The sequence below is a fragment of the Corythoichthys intestinalis genome, chromosome 3, assembly GCF_030265065.1.
Source record: "Corythoichthys intestinalis isolate RoL2023-P3 chromosome 3, ASM3026506v1, whole genome shotgun sequence".
Classification (NCBI taxonomy): domain Eukaryota; kingdom Metazoa; phylum Chordata; class Actinopteri; order Syngnathiformes; family Syngnathidae; genus Corythoichthys; species Corythoichthys intestinalis.
This window is the reverse complement of record NC_080397.1, coordinates 28,038,244-28,055,917: the sequence shown is the minus strand read 5'-3', so window position 1 is coordinate 28,055,917 and position 17,674 is coordinate 28,038,244. Positions and strand designations below refer to the sequence as shown.

The 17,674-nt window shown below is 39.3% G+C and overlaps 1 protein-coding gene and 1 long non-coding RNA gene across 4 annotated transcripts in view; one reads left to right on the top strand and one right to left on the bottom strand.

Moving 5' to 3' along the window:
* gpat2 (glycerol-3-phosphate acyltransferase 2, mitochondrial) overlaps nucleotides 1-17,674 on the top strand; it is a 199,229-nt gene that overhangs the window by 179,174 nt on the left and 2,381 nt on the right. For 2 of the 3 annotated variants that reach the window (XM_057832038.1, XM_057832035.1), the window contains 2 exons: nucleotides 1,776-1,887; nucleotides 2,052-2,265. In XM_057832038.1, coding sequence (XP_057688021.1) covers nucleotides 1,776-1,887; nucleotides 2,052-2,062 — 123 coding nt within the window. In that variant the 3' untranslated portion in view covers nucleotides 2,063-2,265. Of the gene's footprint in view, nucleotides 1-1,775; nucleotides 1,888-2,051; nucleotides 2,266-17,674 lie in introns of those variants that run through there. The other variant, XM_057832037.1, reaches the window with a different exon arrangement.
* Nucleotides 8,341-13,412, bottom strand: LOC130913427 (uncharacterized). Its single transcript, XR_009062766.1, has 3 exons — nucleotides 13,304-13,412; nucleotides 8,493-8,552; nucleotides 8,341-8,427 (listed from the first exon to the last, which is right to left on the bottom strand). It is a non-coding gene; the product is annotated as an uncharacterized LOC130913427 (long non-coding RNA).

Here is a 17,674-nt window from a genome sequence, read left to right as displayed (position 1 = left end):
GGATGTCGAGCACCGTCAATGGCAGCCAGTGAGCGAACCATAGACTTCAAAATGATATTGACGGGACACATTCCCCAGACACTGCGTCACGCCTTCAAGTAGGGGGCCGTCCAACACTCCACCTCAATCGGTCGCAGATATTGTCAAACACATGTAGCGATTCAACGCCGGATTTAGGTTGAAAAAGTATGAAAGCTGTACCCCATACAAACAGGAAGGATTGTGATTTGTTGAAGGATTCAAGATAATGATATTTTTTGTTCCATGCATGCATTTTGAAACGTAGTGGGAAAAAAAGGGAGAAATTAACCACTACGGCATTGGTGTCGTAATTCGCAATATTTACGCAAAATAAATGCTAACTGCACTGTTTTTTTTTTTGCTCTTAACCAAGAATCGAGACTGTTTTATGTTCATATCTATAAAGAATTCAGGGATTTAAGCAGTTATTCACAAGAATTTTCCGTTTTTTTTGCTCTTAACCAAGTATCAAGACTGTTTTATGTTCATATCTATAAAGAATTCAGGGATGTAAGCAGTTATTCACAAGAATTTTCAACATAAAAAACTCTGTGGTGATAAGGCGGCGCCACAGTGGCTTCAAGACTAACATCACATTCGACATATTTACGTAAAATAAATGCTAACTGCCCGTTTTTTTTTTCTTTTAACCAAGAATCGAGACTGATTTAAGCATTTATTCACAAGAATTTTCATTATAAAAAAGCTCTTTGTCTGTGTTTGCACTCGGTCGGCTTTCACAGAGATTAGGCCCCGTATTAATCGGCCCCATGCCCTGTCAATATATTATGAAGTCTATGGATCAAACTTTTTTTGGCCAAAAATAATTTAGTGCAGGCCACATGAGATCTAAATGCCATAAATGAGTAGTTTACACCCCTAACTTATATAGCAAATGTTGCAGTCTACATGATTCATAATGTGACCTTCATGTAGATGGATGTCAAGTCTAAATGGAGTTGTTTTATTGTTTGATTTTAATTATTACCTAAACTTCATTTGCCCAGTAAAGGGTTAATAAATACAAATGATGAGATTGAGCACTGAAAAGCCAGCATTTCACCATGACATAGGATAATCAAAAGTGCTTTAGCGGCCTTAAAATTAGCCAATACAATACATTTTGAGTAGTTCAATATAACTACAGCATGATAAGACTTGAAGTTAAAAAAAGAACTTTTTAAGCAGAAGAGGTCAGAAAAGTTGCTTACTTGGCAGCACTTCGTAGCTCATACTGTCAATGTTACGATCACAAAAAAGCTGTTTTCGCCATTTGCATGAGACACAACTGTCTCCCAAAATGGATTTAAAGTATGACAAGTGGATTTTAAGCGCCCTGTAATTCTTTGAATTGTTGAGTCAAAGCACACAAAGAATTGGGATGACTCGTTTTGAAAGTAATTTGACAATAGAGGTACAACAATGTGAGTGGCACAAGGTTTCTTCTTTGCAGTAGCGATGACAGCTTCCTGATTGAAAATTATATTTTAAATAAAACAGACTTTAAAAAGTAGATTACAGGTGACAGAGGGCGGACTGAAGGCAGGGTAATCAAAAGCTCAATGTATAATGTAGACCACGTATTGGATTTTAGCTCGCTGCCTGCCGTTGACTGTTATAGAGATTCCATCCATTTGACGTGGAAGGGCTGGCAGCAAATGGTCGGTGCCAGCCTTCCCGAGTCAAATATATCGGAAGTTCATCACAGTCATTGTCAGCCATTGACTTAATGTTCAGTTTTGTCTTTTTTTCAGGTCCTCTTGAAGGAGCCTCAGGAAGGAGTCGTCGTACTGGGGGTGACACCTGTGTACCAGGAGCCAAAGAACATTGCTAAATTGCAGCGGTTTATCCAGCAGTACATCAAAGGTTAATATGTTCAACATTAGCGATCAGTGCGTTTGCGTTTGTTTGAACTCGAGACTGTTCCGTTGAAGAGAGGCCGACTGCTGAGTTGCCAGGGCCTCTGGGGTTAATTGCATTTAGATTTTTCAGTTACGAGACATTGATTTCAAGTTTTTCCTCGGTAATAGCATTAGCATAAAGCTGCAGGAGACCCGTGTTATGAGGTTGCCGCAATCAGCTCCGAGGCTCCGTTGTGGCGTGATGATGCTTCGCCCGTCTTCGCATTGTAACGAGGCTACTTTTGTTTTTTTCAACTATAACCCAGTTCACATGTGAAATGTCAGTTCTAGTAAGGCTCTGTTCAGGATATTTCATCATTAAACTGACTGACTAAATTGAAGTCTATTGGAATTTCTGAAGCCCCATTTCCTTAACTCTTTCAATGACGTTTGACAATGCTACATACCCAATCATGTGGCAATTTAAATTAGTTTGTCAGTAGTAGACGTCCAGTCTTTTTAAAAGTTTGTTTATTCGCTGCCAGGCGCTTTCCATTTCAAATGGATTGGATGTCTATCGCTGTCAACGTGTTAAGCTGTTCTTAATTTAAGATGGGTGCCCTTGTCATGAGTTATAGCTCATGAGTAACACTTTTTTATTTAATCTGCAGCTGGCCACTGCAACTACAGTATGGAACTCTACTGCCCTCCAGTGTTGCCAAACATGCACTTCATTTTTGTACATGAACACAAAATACTCAACCAAGACACTCGCGTTAAGAGAATAAGCTATCATATAGTATGCAAGCAAACTGTTACTATGGAATTATTTAATGAAAAGCACAGTTTTTCTCTTAACATATCAATTCAAACCACTTTATTGACAATAGATCCCAACTGATCGATTTGGCACTCCACAACATCTCCTTTCTGAAAGACAAAAAAAAAAAAAAAAAACTTATTAGTACAGCACTTTGTTTTCACCTGTGTCTCATTAAAATGTTAAAAACAGTTGAGCGTGACGTTCTAACTCATTCGCTGCCATTGACATCGCCCAATCATTTTGATGTCTGTCGCCGACGATGGCGTTGAAACATCATTCACTGGCAGACCCAGTCAGACTGGACTGGACATCTTAACTGGCAGCAGCACTCAAACTGGACATTTTCTCACCAGCAATGGTGGCGAATGACTTAAAATTAGGGCTGCAGGCTATCGATTATTTAGGTAATCGATTAGTTAGTTCGAATAATCCAGTAATCCAATTATGAACATTTAAAGCCTCGTAAAATACATTTTAGGGGATGTAAAACCAAGAAACAAGTGTTTATGCCTGCAATAATTTATTTTGGCTTCCTAAGATTACACTTTCAAAAGGGCATGAAATGTGAATGTAAATTAAAATTCCCGGGTGTTTCTTCAAATTTTGCAGGATTACACTTTCATTTTGAAAGACCAATAAATGCATTTAAAACTAAATTAAAATACCTGAGCTTAGCCTCAAACGGTATAAAAAAGTATCTAATTACAACAAAAAAACAATTGGCTAACTTGCATAGCAAAAGTCCGCTAGTTTAAGTGCTATAAAATGCTTTTATTTTTTCAACAAAGCGCTTATCAAATAGTTAAAACACATATTCCCACAAAAAACTGCTATACTTCTGAATTACGAATTTATAAACAAACATTAGCTCAAACAAAAACATACCTTATGTTGGTCTTAACAGAGAGCAGCTGGATTCAGCCATGTTAGAAAAGTTGTGTCATTCACAGTTGTAACTAGAGGGCAGTGTTTCCACCCAAATCAATAAAACTAAATGACACTTTGGAAACCAAACCATTACAATGTCACTCTAATTTAAAGAATTCGCTAAGCAGCAAAATTGGATTCAAAGCTTTTTTTCTATGTTTCTAATTAGTTAATCGATTAAACGTTGCAGCAGTAGTTAAAATGACTAGCAGTCAGTCGTGTGCAGTGCCGCAAATATGCGCTTTTTTTTTTTTTTTTTTTTTTTTGCTGGATCTTTTATCAGTTTGACAGAGGAAAGAACTTGCCTTGAGAAAGACTGGCGGCTTTCTGAACACCCCCACACCAGGAGGGGTGCCTGTCAGGAACACGTCTCCAGGAGTTAATGTAACAAACCTCAAAAGAGAAAGAGGAGAATGCAAAGAGGCAAGTTAAGATATACTCCATTTGAGTTATTCACAATGACGTTTTTTGAGTAAGGCTGTTATCCACTTCACAGCTATAAGATAAAACCAGCTTGTCATATTTCATGACTTTTTCATTCATAAAAGCTTGTAAAATATCTCGTGATTCGGGGTTTGTACGTGCAATACAGTGTTTTTTAGAAGGAAGAATGCCAGTCTTACTTTGAAACCCAGGAGATTAGGGCCTCAGTCTTGAAGATCATCTGATCAGTGTTACTGCTCTGGACAGGTTCTCCATTGAGCAGACAGCGAATTCCCAACTTGTGCGGATCTGGAAGTGATGGCATTTTTCAGTTCTGGGGTGTCCAAACTTTTTTCTTCGAGAGAGGGATACTTTCAGAAAAACTCAAGGATGTAAGAGCCAACCTTCCACTTTCATTTAGTAAACATGATTGCTCCAAAAAAAATAGCAACGTAACAAACGTGCGAGGCAGCTGAGTTTCTACTCTTTACAAAGATAGCTAACATGCAAACTTTTGATGTTTCATTCTTTCAATTCCGAGCACTTTTTTTCGCTGCTTTCTTGACATTTTCCTTTCATGTTCACTTGTAAGCACAAATGATTCTGATGCAATTTGATACAAAATTAGACAGACAGATGGATCAATTCTATTGATGCGAGATGCTTGTATGCCCCTTAGCGTGATGCCGAGAAGCTTTTCTGGCACTCATATACAGTGATCCCTCATTTTTTGTGGTTAATTGGGACCAGAACCCTCACGATAAGTGAAATCTGCGAAGTAGCGCCCCCCAGAATTTTTGTGTTCATTGTATTTATTCAGATTGTGCAAAATATGATTTAAAAAATAAAAACTTATGCATATATATATCTATAGTAATAAATGGTTTTTAAGCACTTCACATGTAATATTTATGATAAGCCTCAAACATGTTACTGTCCCACTGAATTATTTTTAAACAATAAAGCAGAAAAATGGTTGGCCTTAAAAAATACTTAATTGAGTGAGTCCACTCGAATCTGCTCAAGCTGCTTAGAGTTGCCACAGCAACTGTTTAATGATTATTGGCGCATGGGGCGCTTTGATGTTCGCTTCTCTGGCAAGATCAAACATCATCTGTCAGTCAACATTAATAAGCAACTCCAGTGCACTCACTGCCTGACCAACAAAGAGCAGGTAGGACGGGAGGGAAAGTGAGGGCCCAAATACACCAGATGCATCATCGTTCCGGGTCCGGCAAAAAATAGCGCCGGAGCAAATCTGTTCCCATTATATCCTATTGTTCAACGTATACCGGCCGCGTCAGGGATTCACTGCGGATCATCTCCGGCGTGCTACAGCCCGCCGGAGATGGTTTAGGCAATTTTCTATTTTTGCCGGAGACTCATCCAACAAAATGGGCGGAGCCAGGCCTGGAGTCAACAACCCAGTTGCTTATTCACGGTTAAACACCAGCGAACATGAAGAACGCTCCATCATGGAGGTGGAAGGTCACAAAGTGATTTATGATGCAGCAGATCATCATTATAAGGACAACATTAAAAAGGAAGCTGCATGGTGTCCTGTTATGGTTTCCTGGCAATAATAATAATGACGTGCAAACAACTTTCTTTTTTAATCACACAACGGCGAACAACACTTTCTCAACCTGTGGCTCTCGGCAGCCTGTGTCCCTCTCACTCTTGCGTCACATGAACAAAACAACATCACCGTTGCGTGCGCTTCAGGGTGCCTCGGAAAACATCCAATCAGAATATTACACATGGAACGCCATTGCAGAAGCTATGAGGAGTTTTTATGCAAGTTATGTAATTTAAAAGGGTAATTATTTATTAGAGAATGGTTGGGTGTCTCAGACAAGATACAACAAAACGTAATGCAAAGAAAATATGTGGCAACTTATTCCTGAGTGTTAAAAAATGGAAGTTGCCAAGAAATTGTAAAACGTGACCCAGAACAACTGCAGAGAGAATCACACCGGACAATGATAATGATAAATCAAGTCCACCTCTCTCTTTCTCTGATGAGTACAGACTAGTGTGTTTGTCGCATTGTTTTAAAGGGTTAGCAATTAACGCACATGTCCCGCTCAGACAGTATTCTGCCTTTTGGTAAGTTTTACAGCAAGGCTTTTTGTGCTGTCTAACAGCAAACTCTTGTGGTCGCTTTGCGACATGGTTTATTGTTTTCTTGCCAGTTCAATATGGCTGCACGACGTCTCGGGCTGATGCCTACGTTGTAATGTTGTGCTTATATGATCCTTGGACAAGATTTGTCCGTAAGTATGGTTGTTGTAAAGAATGTACATATTATGTTAGTAAGCGAAATGTTATTATTTTTTGTATGAGACGCTTTTTGTTTATGTTTAGTGAACCTGTATAGCGTGCTAATCTAATGTTGTTGCTAATGCAATGCTTGTGTACTTTTTTTGTAGTTTTACGACGGTCTAAAGAGGACAATGGTTTGAGTCCATTTTATTAATAAATCAGATGAAAAAGGAAAAAGTCTGATTATTAAGGCGTCGCTCACTAGCTGTCTAGCTTTGGAAAAAGTAGACTCTTCGGAGTGAGGACAGCATAGACAGATTTAAATGACAGTAGAGTGAAATGCCCACTACAGTCCTTATGTACCGTATGTTGAATGTATATATCCATCTTGTGTCTTATCTTTCCATTCCAACAATTTATTTTATAGAATATATATATAATTTACAGAAAAATATGGTATATTTTATAGATGGTTTGAATTGCGATTAATTACGATTAATTTTTAAGCTGTAATTAACTCGATTAAAAATTGTCTGTAGAATGAGGTGGAACCTACGAATTAGTTACTTAAGCAGCAATAGTGTGCGACAAAGCTTTAAAAATAAAGACAGGCAGTCAGAGGACATGACAGCTAAATTAAATGTGGTCGTTAAGTTTGGAACGAATTAGGCGTTTTACATGTAAAACATGATTCATTATCTAAAAAAATCATGATACAAAAGACACTCCGGAACGAATTTGTTTCGTATCTTGGGGTACCACTGTATAATGAAAATGAGACTCATGAGGAGCTCTGAAATTCTGCAGTTACCTACATTGACTGATTTTAATTAAGTTTGAGCTAATGGAGAAGCACTGTTCAAGTGACCAACTCCATCTAGTGTTGAAACTGGGAAGTGCAACAATGTCAACAGAACTCACTTCATGTGCGGCCTAAATTCAATTACGTTTTTTTATTATTTGCTGTTGGCCACCCGCTTTAGTTGGTAAGATCGCTAAATACTAGGAATGTACCGTAAGCAAAATTCTTTGCAGATATTGGAAACACTGCAGAGAGGCCGAATAATACACATGTTAATTTTTCTAACGCCCTTTGCCTTGGCCTTTTTATTTTTTTTACAATCAGGCGGAAATAAAATATGGTCCCTTCTCACAATTATGCAAAAATCTTCCAAAATTTTTTACAATTAAATTAAATTTTTAAAATGCGACAAAAAGAAGGGAAGTGGTCGTGCTATAAATGTATTGTACTAAACCACAGCAAATACACATGTACTGTATGCATGTAAATATTACTGTATTTTGTGTACTGCTCACTTGATTAAAGTTACTCTAAACTACTCACACACGGGCTCCAATGCACTGTAATTGATGTAACATCAATGGAAAAGCAACTTAAGAACGAGCAATGGAGCAAATTTATTTTTCCTTTGTTTAATAATTTATATACTTCTTTGAAACCTTAAAATACTTCTAAACTGCGGAACCGCGGACAAGTTGGCAGTCAGCCAGAAGTAGCCAGCTTGTTGCTTCTCGCCGTTTTGATTATGTCATCACAAGAGGACTAGGGTTCTTGACACTTTTCGGTGGTAAACTAAAATGCATTTTAACTTTTTTCGGCCGGAGGTTTTCAAGTCATATCTCTACAAAATATCTCATTTAGGTACACTGAACAATCTGGAATATGGAACAAATACATATATTTAGGGTGTTTATTGATGCAATACATGTAAAGACCACTGTCTCGCCTTATTTTTCCATAAGCGTTTGCTTAGTTTAACCAGCTCCCTCCCAGTATGAAAATTATGCAAATTCACATTGTACAATTCCAATCAAATCTGAGCATTATCATCTTTGTTGTGGCAAAAAAAAATACTTCCATTGGAGCTCCAGGCATACAGTGAGTCTGTTTGATCCTCAACAAGAGGGGAGGATGTGCGAAAACAGACTAATGCGCGAATTACCTCTCACAGCATCGGTGGTCACTAATGCAGGGCCGAGGGGACAAAAGCTTTCAAACGTCTTTCCAAGCAGCCACTGCTTTCCATTGCGTTTCATCTGCCAGTCGCGCGCGCTGACGTCATTGGCGACTGTGAAGCCCGCCACGTAGGAGAGGGCCTCTTCTTCCTCCAAGGCGATAGACGTAGCAGCAGCTTAAGCTTTTGTGTGACGTCAATGCGGACGACGTTTACCTTGATGTGCTTTCCTCTCCGTCCGATCACGAAGGCCAGTTCCACTTCCCAATCTACCTCCTTTTAACAAGAGAAAGCAGCAGAGTAAGGATGTTGTGAGAGTCCGTTTTGAGCCCTGAGACCTATGACACTCCACAAATGCCAAAATGTTTACACTTTTAGTGTCATTGACGATTTGAGACGTCCGATCATGTGGCTCTTTTTATCCTTCTGGTGTGAATTGTTTGTCACAAGTAGACGTCTGATCCATCTTAACTGGGAGGGGCTTCGCTGCCCCCCTCCCAGTTCAAACGGATTGGACGTCTAATGCTGTCAATGGCAGACAATGACATAGCAAGTAGGGTTAAAATCACTTTCATAGTTTTGGCTTAAACTATTTTCTTCGAGGTCCTCGTCTACTGCCTTTCTCTTTTAAAATTGCGTGCTCCCTCCATATTTTGCATCCTTGAACTTGACATCTGCATTTTAAAAACATGAAAGTTTGGTTCAATGAAGACTAAAATGTTAACGCCATACACCAAAACCAGACACTGTATCAATGAGATACGAAACCATTTAGAATTCTGCGTAAATTAGATCTTTTTGAGTTAGGATATGTTTTTTTCAGTTATTTACCTGAAAATGGAATTCTGTGACACTTCAGTGCAGTAGGAAGCCAGTCGGCCACTAAAGTGAATGCAAATACATTTGGGCCGATTCAGATGTGGGTAGTTACTAAAGGGAAATGTTTGCTAACCTGCTAAATATTGATCATGCTTAAACACACCTGCTTTTATTACCTAATCAAATAATTAAAGCAATAATAAGGAACTTTCAGTTTTGGTCAATTTTAGCGGCGCAGGTGGACAAAAGCGGTAGCCTTAAGGAACAATGCATTTCCCATGCGGACCAGCGCACAGTATCGTAAAATCCTGATCTCCCAGTCGCCTGCAGTTGGATTGAATGACATTTCCACCGGCTGTGTGAAGGATGAATAGTAATGAGGTAATTAATCCAGTTGTGGCCTAACAACATCATATGACCATATTGAAAATAAGAAATGTTTGATTTTGCACCGTATTCCCCCACCGGCCCTTCGCCCACAAGGGTGCCCAATTGTTTTGATACCTCGGTATGTACAGTATCGCTCTTTTGTGGCTCTAAGACGTTTGAGAAAAAAGGTTTATTGTGTTGCCTGTTTTTTTGTTTCCAGGTTGTATTAATTAAAGGTCGCCCGCAGTGTTGTCACGGATTACTTAAAGTAATTTAATTACTGATTACTGATTACACCTCAAAAAAATAATCTAGTTACTTTACTGATTATTATCAAAGTAACTAAGCTACTTTTAAAGTAACTTATTAGTTACTATTTACCAATTTTTCTCCTTTTGCTGCCTCAACATAAAAATAACAGAAAAATGTCATTGCGTGTAATTGAGTTTTTCACATAAGGCTTAATCTTTGAGTTAGCGGGGGTTTAATAAGTCGACCACCATTGACTCGCCCTAGCTTAGCCATTCCGGAGCCCTAAAACTAACAAATAACTGACAAACTGCACGGAATTTGTTTAAATCAACTCCAACGAGTAATTAAACCCCCGCTAACTCCACGATTAAGCCTAAGGTAAAAAATTCTGAACTTCCCCTTTGAAATAAAGACCTAGCCGTTAAAACAGGGGTGGGCAAACCGGTTCTCGAGGGCCGCAGTGGGTCCTGGTCTTTGTTCCAACTGATTCAGCACAGACAGTTTAACCAATGAAGTGTCAGTGGTAACAAGAAGCACCTGACTGCAATCAACTGATTGCACTTGTAAGAAACCAGATTGGTGAAAGGCTGTCCTCATGATGGGTATGAACAAAAACCCGCACCCACTGCAGCCCTTTGTGGAATAGTTTGCCCACCCCTGCGTTAAAATGCTGTCTATAAAAGTAGTAAAGCAATAAAACAAACAACAAAAATGAATGAAATGAACAAAAATCCAACAACGTAAAGTTTTCATAATGGGTCAAAATCATTTTTCGAACAGATCATGTGACTAGCACCTTGGAGACTATCCTTTGCTTATCCAAAACTACATCAGAGGAGGCAAGATGGATAATTAGAATTTCTTTAAACCTAAGCTTTCAAACGCTACCACCAACAACGTGAACAGTTGATTGAACTCGAGCAGTGTCAAGATGTGTATATACATATATATATATATATATATATATATATATATATATATATATATATATATATATATATATATATATACACAGTGCCTTGCAAAAGTATTCGGCCCCCTTGAATCTTGCAACCTTTCGCCATATTTCAGGCTTCAAACATAAAGATATGAAATTTATTTTTTTTGTCAAGAATCAACAACAAGTGGGACACAATCGTGAAGTGGAACAACATTTATTGGATAATTTAAACTTTTTTAACAAAAAACTGAAAAGCGGGGCGTGCAATATTATTCGGCCCCTTTACTTTCAGTGCAGCAAACTCACTCCAGAAGTTCAGTGAGGATCTCTGAATGATCCAATGTTGTCCTAAATGACCGATGATGATAAATAGAATCCACCTGTGTGTAATCAAGTCTCCGTATAAATGCACCTGCTCTGTGATAGTCTCAGGGTTCTGTTTAAAGTGCAGAGAGCATTATGAAAACCAAGGAACACACCAGGCAGGTCCGAGATACTGTTGTGGAGAAGTTTAAAGCCCGATTTGGATACAAAAAGATTTCCCAAGCTTTAAACATTTCAAGGATCCCTGTGCAAGCCATCATATTGAAATGGAAGGAGCATCAGACCACTGCAAATCTACCAAGACCCGGCCGTCCTTCCAAACTTTCTTCTCAAACAAGGAGAAAACTGATCAGAGATGCAGCCAAGAGGCCCATGATCACTCTGGATGAACTGCACAGATCTACAGCTGGGGTGGGAGAGTCTGTCCATAGGACAACAATCAGTCGTACACTGCACAAATCTGGCCTTTATGGAAGAGTGGCAAGAAGAAAGCCATTTCTCAAAGATATCCATAAAAAGTCTCGTTTAAAGTTTGCCACAAGCCAACTGGGAGACACACCAAACATGTTGAAGAAGGTGCTCTGGTCAGATGAAACCAAAATGGAACTTTTTGGCCACAATGCAAAACGATATGTTTGGCGTAAAAGCAACACAGCTCATCACCCTGAACACACCATCCCCACTGTCAAACGTGGTGGCAGCGTCATGGTTTGGGCCTACTTTTCTTCAGCAGGGACAGGGAAGATGGTTAAAATTGACGGAAGATGGATGCAGCCAAATACAGGAACATTCTGGAAGAAAACCTGTTGGTATCTGCACAAGACCTGAGACTGGTACGGAGATTTATCTTCCAACAGGACAATGATCCAAAACATAAAGCCAAATCTACAATGGAATGGTTCAAAAATAAACGTATCCAGGTGTTAGAATGGCCAAGTCAAAGTCCAGACCTGAATCCAATCGAGAATCTGTGGAAAGAGCTGAAGACTGCTGTTCACAAACACTCTCCATCCAACCTCACTGAGCTCGAGCTGTTTTGCAAGGAAGAATGGGCAAGAATGTCAGTCTCTCGATGTGCAAAACTGATAGAAACATACCCCAAGCGACTTGCAGCTGTAATTGGAGCAAAAGGTGGCGCTACAAAGTATTAACGCAAGGGGGCCGAATAATATTGCACGCCCCACTTTTCAGTTTTTTATTTGTTAAAAAAGTTTAAATTATCCAATAAATGTTGTTCCACTTCACAACTGTGTCCCACTTGTTGATTCTTGACAAAAAAATTTAATTTCATATCTTTATGTTTGAAGCCTGAAATATGGCGAAAGGTTGCAAGATTCAAGGGGGCCGAATACTTTTGCAAGGCACTGTATATATATATATATATATATATATAGTATTGGCCAAAAGTTTAGAGACACCTCAAAGGTGGATCCGTTGAAGAATATAGAATACAAAACCTGTTTTCAGTTATTTCACTTTTTTTTGCCATTCCACATCGTTCGTTCATAGTTTTGATGTCTTCAGTGAGAATTTACAATAGTAGTGAAAATATATAAAATGTAGGGCTGTCAAACGATTAAAATTTTTAATCGAGTTAATTACAGCTTAAAAATTAATTAATCGTAATTAATCGCAATTAATCGCAATTCAAACCATCTATAAAATATGCCATATTTTACTGTAAATTATTGTTGGAATGGAAAGATAAGACAAGATGGATATATACATTCAACATACGGTACATAAGGACTGTATTTGTTTATTATAACAATAAATCAACAAGATGGCATTAACATTATTAACATTCTGTTAAAGTGATCCATGAATAGAAAGACTTGTAGTTCTTAAAAGATGAATATTAGTACAAGTTATAGAAATGTTATATTAAAACGCCTCTTAATGTTTTCGTTTTAATAAAATTTGTAAAATTTTCAATCAAAAAATAAACTAGTAGCCCTATTCTGTCCTCAATGTGTGTGAGTACACAAATTGACAGATAGCGAACATAAGTTCCAAAAAGAAATCAGATGGTGTGGCAAAGTTGCATGGGCTTTACTGAAGTCATCTCTTTTTGACAGGAGCACGTTTCTTGTATTTTTGTAAAACTGAAAATAACAAGGCAATGTGTCAATAACTTGCATAAATCACGAAATAACATAAAATGTACACACACGTGTCCATTTGAGCAGTAGCACTAGCCAATTAGCTCACAAGCATCTAACAATGTAACTGCATTTCACCATATATGTGAACAAATTCAAATACATATCATCAATAACTATCTAATGCTCATGAATATAAACAAAGGAAGAATATAACTCACAAGCGATGCATGTATTAGACACAAACAGTGTGATGGGGCTATGAAAACTGCCACTAAATACTGGATGCGGATGTTAGCTGGTCTGAATAGCACTGTCTATTAGTGTGAGTTCGCGTCGACATATAAGCACGTCAGAAAAGCGCGCCGAAACCCAAATAATCAGCTGCACTGAATCGCCAGCAGAGGGCGACATTACGCCACATAACATATGCAAGTCACACCCAAGCGCCAGCAGAGGGCGGAAAAACTCCATAAAACACAATTAACAAGTTGGCCTTTCACTGTACTGACATTTAAATCTCTCTGAGCGGGCCTAGTGCGTTAATTGCGTCAAATATTTTAACGTGATTAATTAAAAAAATTAATTAACGCCAGTTAACGCGATAATTTTGACAGCCCTAATAAAATGCAAAAATAATGGTGTCCAAACTTTTGACTTTTGTTTCAGTCTTCAACATGCTTTTCCTCCAGTCCCACAAATGTAAAACACCGCCTATGATTACAAACTCTAACTATAAAATGTACATAATTACACATATTATAAAGACTGGTTACAAACTGTAGAAGTGGTGGCTGTCTCGTAACCTGTCGGCTTTGTTTCCAGTTTTTTGGCGTTGTGCTGTAATTCCAAGTGCTTCCTTGTTGAATTAGATGTCGAGTTTTTACCGTACGACAGTCTTTCTGAGCCAGCTCAGTTTGCAACGCACAGAGATATTTTTGTCATCTTTACTGGACGGATATGTGAAGTAATTGCTGTATCTCCAGTGAGCAAATGGAGCCGTTTGTTGTATCTCTCCGGCTCCTTTACTGTTAGCATCCGGATAGGTATCCAACTAGCCATGCTATGTTGTTGACCGCCGTGGCAGACGGCGCGCAAGCACACATCATGGTAATATACGTGACCCGTTTTTTTCCCGATGAGAAAACGTGAGATGTGATGTCACTCCCAAACTCAAGAGCAGTATTTTCTATTCAAATGCTCTTCGTACATAACTACAGTAGTCTTCATTCTACATACAGTATGAGGCAACAAGAAAATAGTAACGCACAGGCACCGAGGAAACTAACTTTAATCAGATTACTGGCTTGGAAAAATGAACGCGTTAGATTCCTCGTTACTGAAAGAAAGTAATCAGATTACAGTAACGCGTTACTGACAACACTGGTCGCCCGATATCTGGACTTTTTTCAAGATTGACCAACATATACCCGACATAATAGAAGAACCAATGTTAGCTGTTTGGGTGCTGATCTTTCATATAAAACGGGTGGGCAAACAGGTCCTCAAGGGCCGTATTGGGTCCTTTGGCCTGTACTACGAACAGAGTTCAACCTCCCCTGAAGTAATCCAGTTTACCAGCGGGTAACCGGAGTTGACAAAACCTGGTTATCTAGTTTGTGGTCAATTGGTGCTACAACGCTGATTATGAGGTTGATTCGTCGTACATGTGTCAACCCAGTCAGAGCTACTGCGCGTTCACATAAAAGGGGGCGGAGACCAGAGTCAAACACTACTTGTGACGATGGCACGGGCATTTTACTTCATGGAGGAGGAATGCGCGATAATCATGCGGAGTTACGAGGAATTAAAATCGACCATTACCGCGAAATCCAACACCGCTTCAGGAGTAGAGCGCGACTGGTCTGTTGGCAGCGAATTACAGATCGTGTGATTTGTGAATGCGTCAATATGCCAGTTTACTTATGTCTATGAAAAGAAATAAAACCTGCTGTCTGGACTATAAAATAAGATTTAATACTAGGGCTGTCGCGATAAAAAAATTTAGTGTGCGATAATTTATTTCATAAATTATTGCGATATGCGATATTATTGCACCCCCCCACCCCAATTTTTTGTGTATGAGGACGAAGGATTCAGCTGATTTTGCGGATTAATACGTTTATTTTTTGCATCACGCCAGCCAAACGGCTGCAGAAAAATCATTCTGTATGAGGGAGAGGCGTATGCGCCTTTTTGGAGTTTCAAAAGGTTCCCATTCACCGTGGATATTGGCCAAAACAAGCCCGACTACTGTGGTACCATTGGACTTACGAGGAAGTGAGTACACATCTTGTTTTGTATTATGTCAAATATTAATACAGCTATTACAAAGTAAACACTACAAACTTTCTTTAAATAAAGGACTACTTACGTTTGATCATTGATAGGCATGTAAAAAGCTCTCCTCATGCACATTAGCAGCACGTTAGCTGCACAACAACTGCAGCCGCCCTCCTCCGGGGAACGAACTGTAAATTGCTCTCCGCGGTTTGCCGATCCGCGAAGACAATCGATAACCCAGTCGTCATGTCAAATAATCCAGGCTAGTTATGTGTGATTTTCCGCTTCGAAGACTTCACTCGGTTCGGGTTAGCATGTCGGCTAGCTGTCACGCCTCTTGGTTTGTTTACATTCTCCGAAGCCGAGGAAGGGAAATAACATACGTCCGATTTAGGTGTTATAAGATATCGTTCGGAAGGTGCGACAGTAAAGGTGAAGTCGATAGTTTTGTCCATGATGGAGTAATTTTGCCATGTCGTCCTGAATAAATGCATTTTTATTATTTCATATTCCATTTAGCACAAGACTGTTATTTGTCATGACCATGCCATTTATTTAGCAATTGGGGAAAATACTTGGATAAAAAGAATATCCTGTAAAAATATTGAAGTAAAGAGACAGAAACAATGACATTTTGCAGCTCTCTTATAGAGAACATCGTCCGGGCACGCCAGTGAATTCTGGCGGTCTCCAAAAAACCCATGCCCTCCGAAGAGAGCCCCTCACAATCCGCGCGCAGAGGAGTGCTATTTGCTATAGAGCGTGGTTAATTGGAATCCTGGGGTTAAGCAAGATCTAACTCTGAGATGACCAGGTTTGACGTGTGGCGTGTGTTGCCATGGCAACATTCCTCGGTTTCAACATATCCACCTTTCCTAGTCCCGTTTAGCCGATAAATTATGCTGCACGTGATGAAGTTACTCTCGAAGTTACCCTGCTAAGCCAGAAAACCGGCTTCGTAGTACAGGCCACTGATCTTTGTTACAACTGATTTAGCACAGGCAGTTCAACCAATGAGGGCTCCAGGGAAACAAGAAGCAACTGACAGCAATTAACTAATTGCACTTGTAAGACACCAAATTGATGGGTTGCAAATAAGTTAGAGCTGTCCCGACTAGTCGACATAGTCGACGTCATCGATGACGTAAATCCGTCGACGGGATGTTGTGCTCGTCGGTTAATGAAGGGTTAAAAAAATATATGCGTGGAAAGTTACAATGTCGGATGCTCTGTTTGCAAGCGGGGAAAGCGGCACAAAGCCAAAAAAAGCGCACCAGAGTGTCCAAAACATTGACTTATTTCAAAGAAACAAAGGAGAGTACACTCTTCTGTCCTGTCTCTTCAGTGCCAAGCTTGGCTGCACGTCGGCCGTGAATAAACACCTCAAGCGCCTTCACGCAGTTTGTAATTTTTTTTTTCTTTTCCATTTTTTGTACACCAGAGGGTGGTGTCGCCTTACTAAATAATGTGTGCTATTAGTATTGTTCTTAATGCTAATTGAAAGGTTTATTTCATGTTATGGTTTATTTTATGGTATAGAAAATTATATAAGGTTAAAAGGTCATAAATATATACAGTATATACAGTGATTGCACTCAAGGGAGAGATTGTCAATGATAAGGTAATAAGGTAAAGGCAATTCATATAGGCAATTCATTGATACATAAATAAGGTTTAAAAGGAAAAAGTTGAAAAGTTTTTGTTAATTTCTAATTGTTCATTCATTCATTCATTTTCCATGCCGCTTTTCCTCACGAGGGTCTCGGAGGTGCTGGAGCCTATCCCAGCTAACTACGGGCAGTAGGCAGGGGACACCCTGAACTGGTTGCCAGCCAGTCGCAGGGCACAAGGAGACATACAACCATTCACGCACACACTCATACCTACGGACAATTTAGAGTGCTCAATCAGCCTACCATGCAGGTTTTGGGATGTGGGAGGAAACCGGAGTTCCCGGAGGAAACCCACGCAGGCACGGGGAGAACATGCAAACTCCACACAGGAAGGCTGAAGCCCGGGATTGAACCCTTGATCTCAGAACTGTGAGGCAGACGTGCTAACCACTCAGCCACCGTGCCGCCTAATTTTCTAATTTCTAATTGTGTTGCTTTATTTGTGTGCACCGTAGCTCTTACGGTGTGTTTACATCAAGGATGGAATAAAAGTTGTAAACCATCAGTTTAAGAGACCATCTTTTCAGTCGGGATGCTACACTAGTTAATTCTATCAGCATTTGAACTCATTGTTTATTTGTGATTTATTGTTATTTACGTGTTTGTTTGTACTTTAATAAATTATTTGAGTGTTCC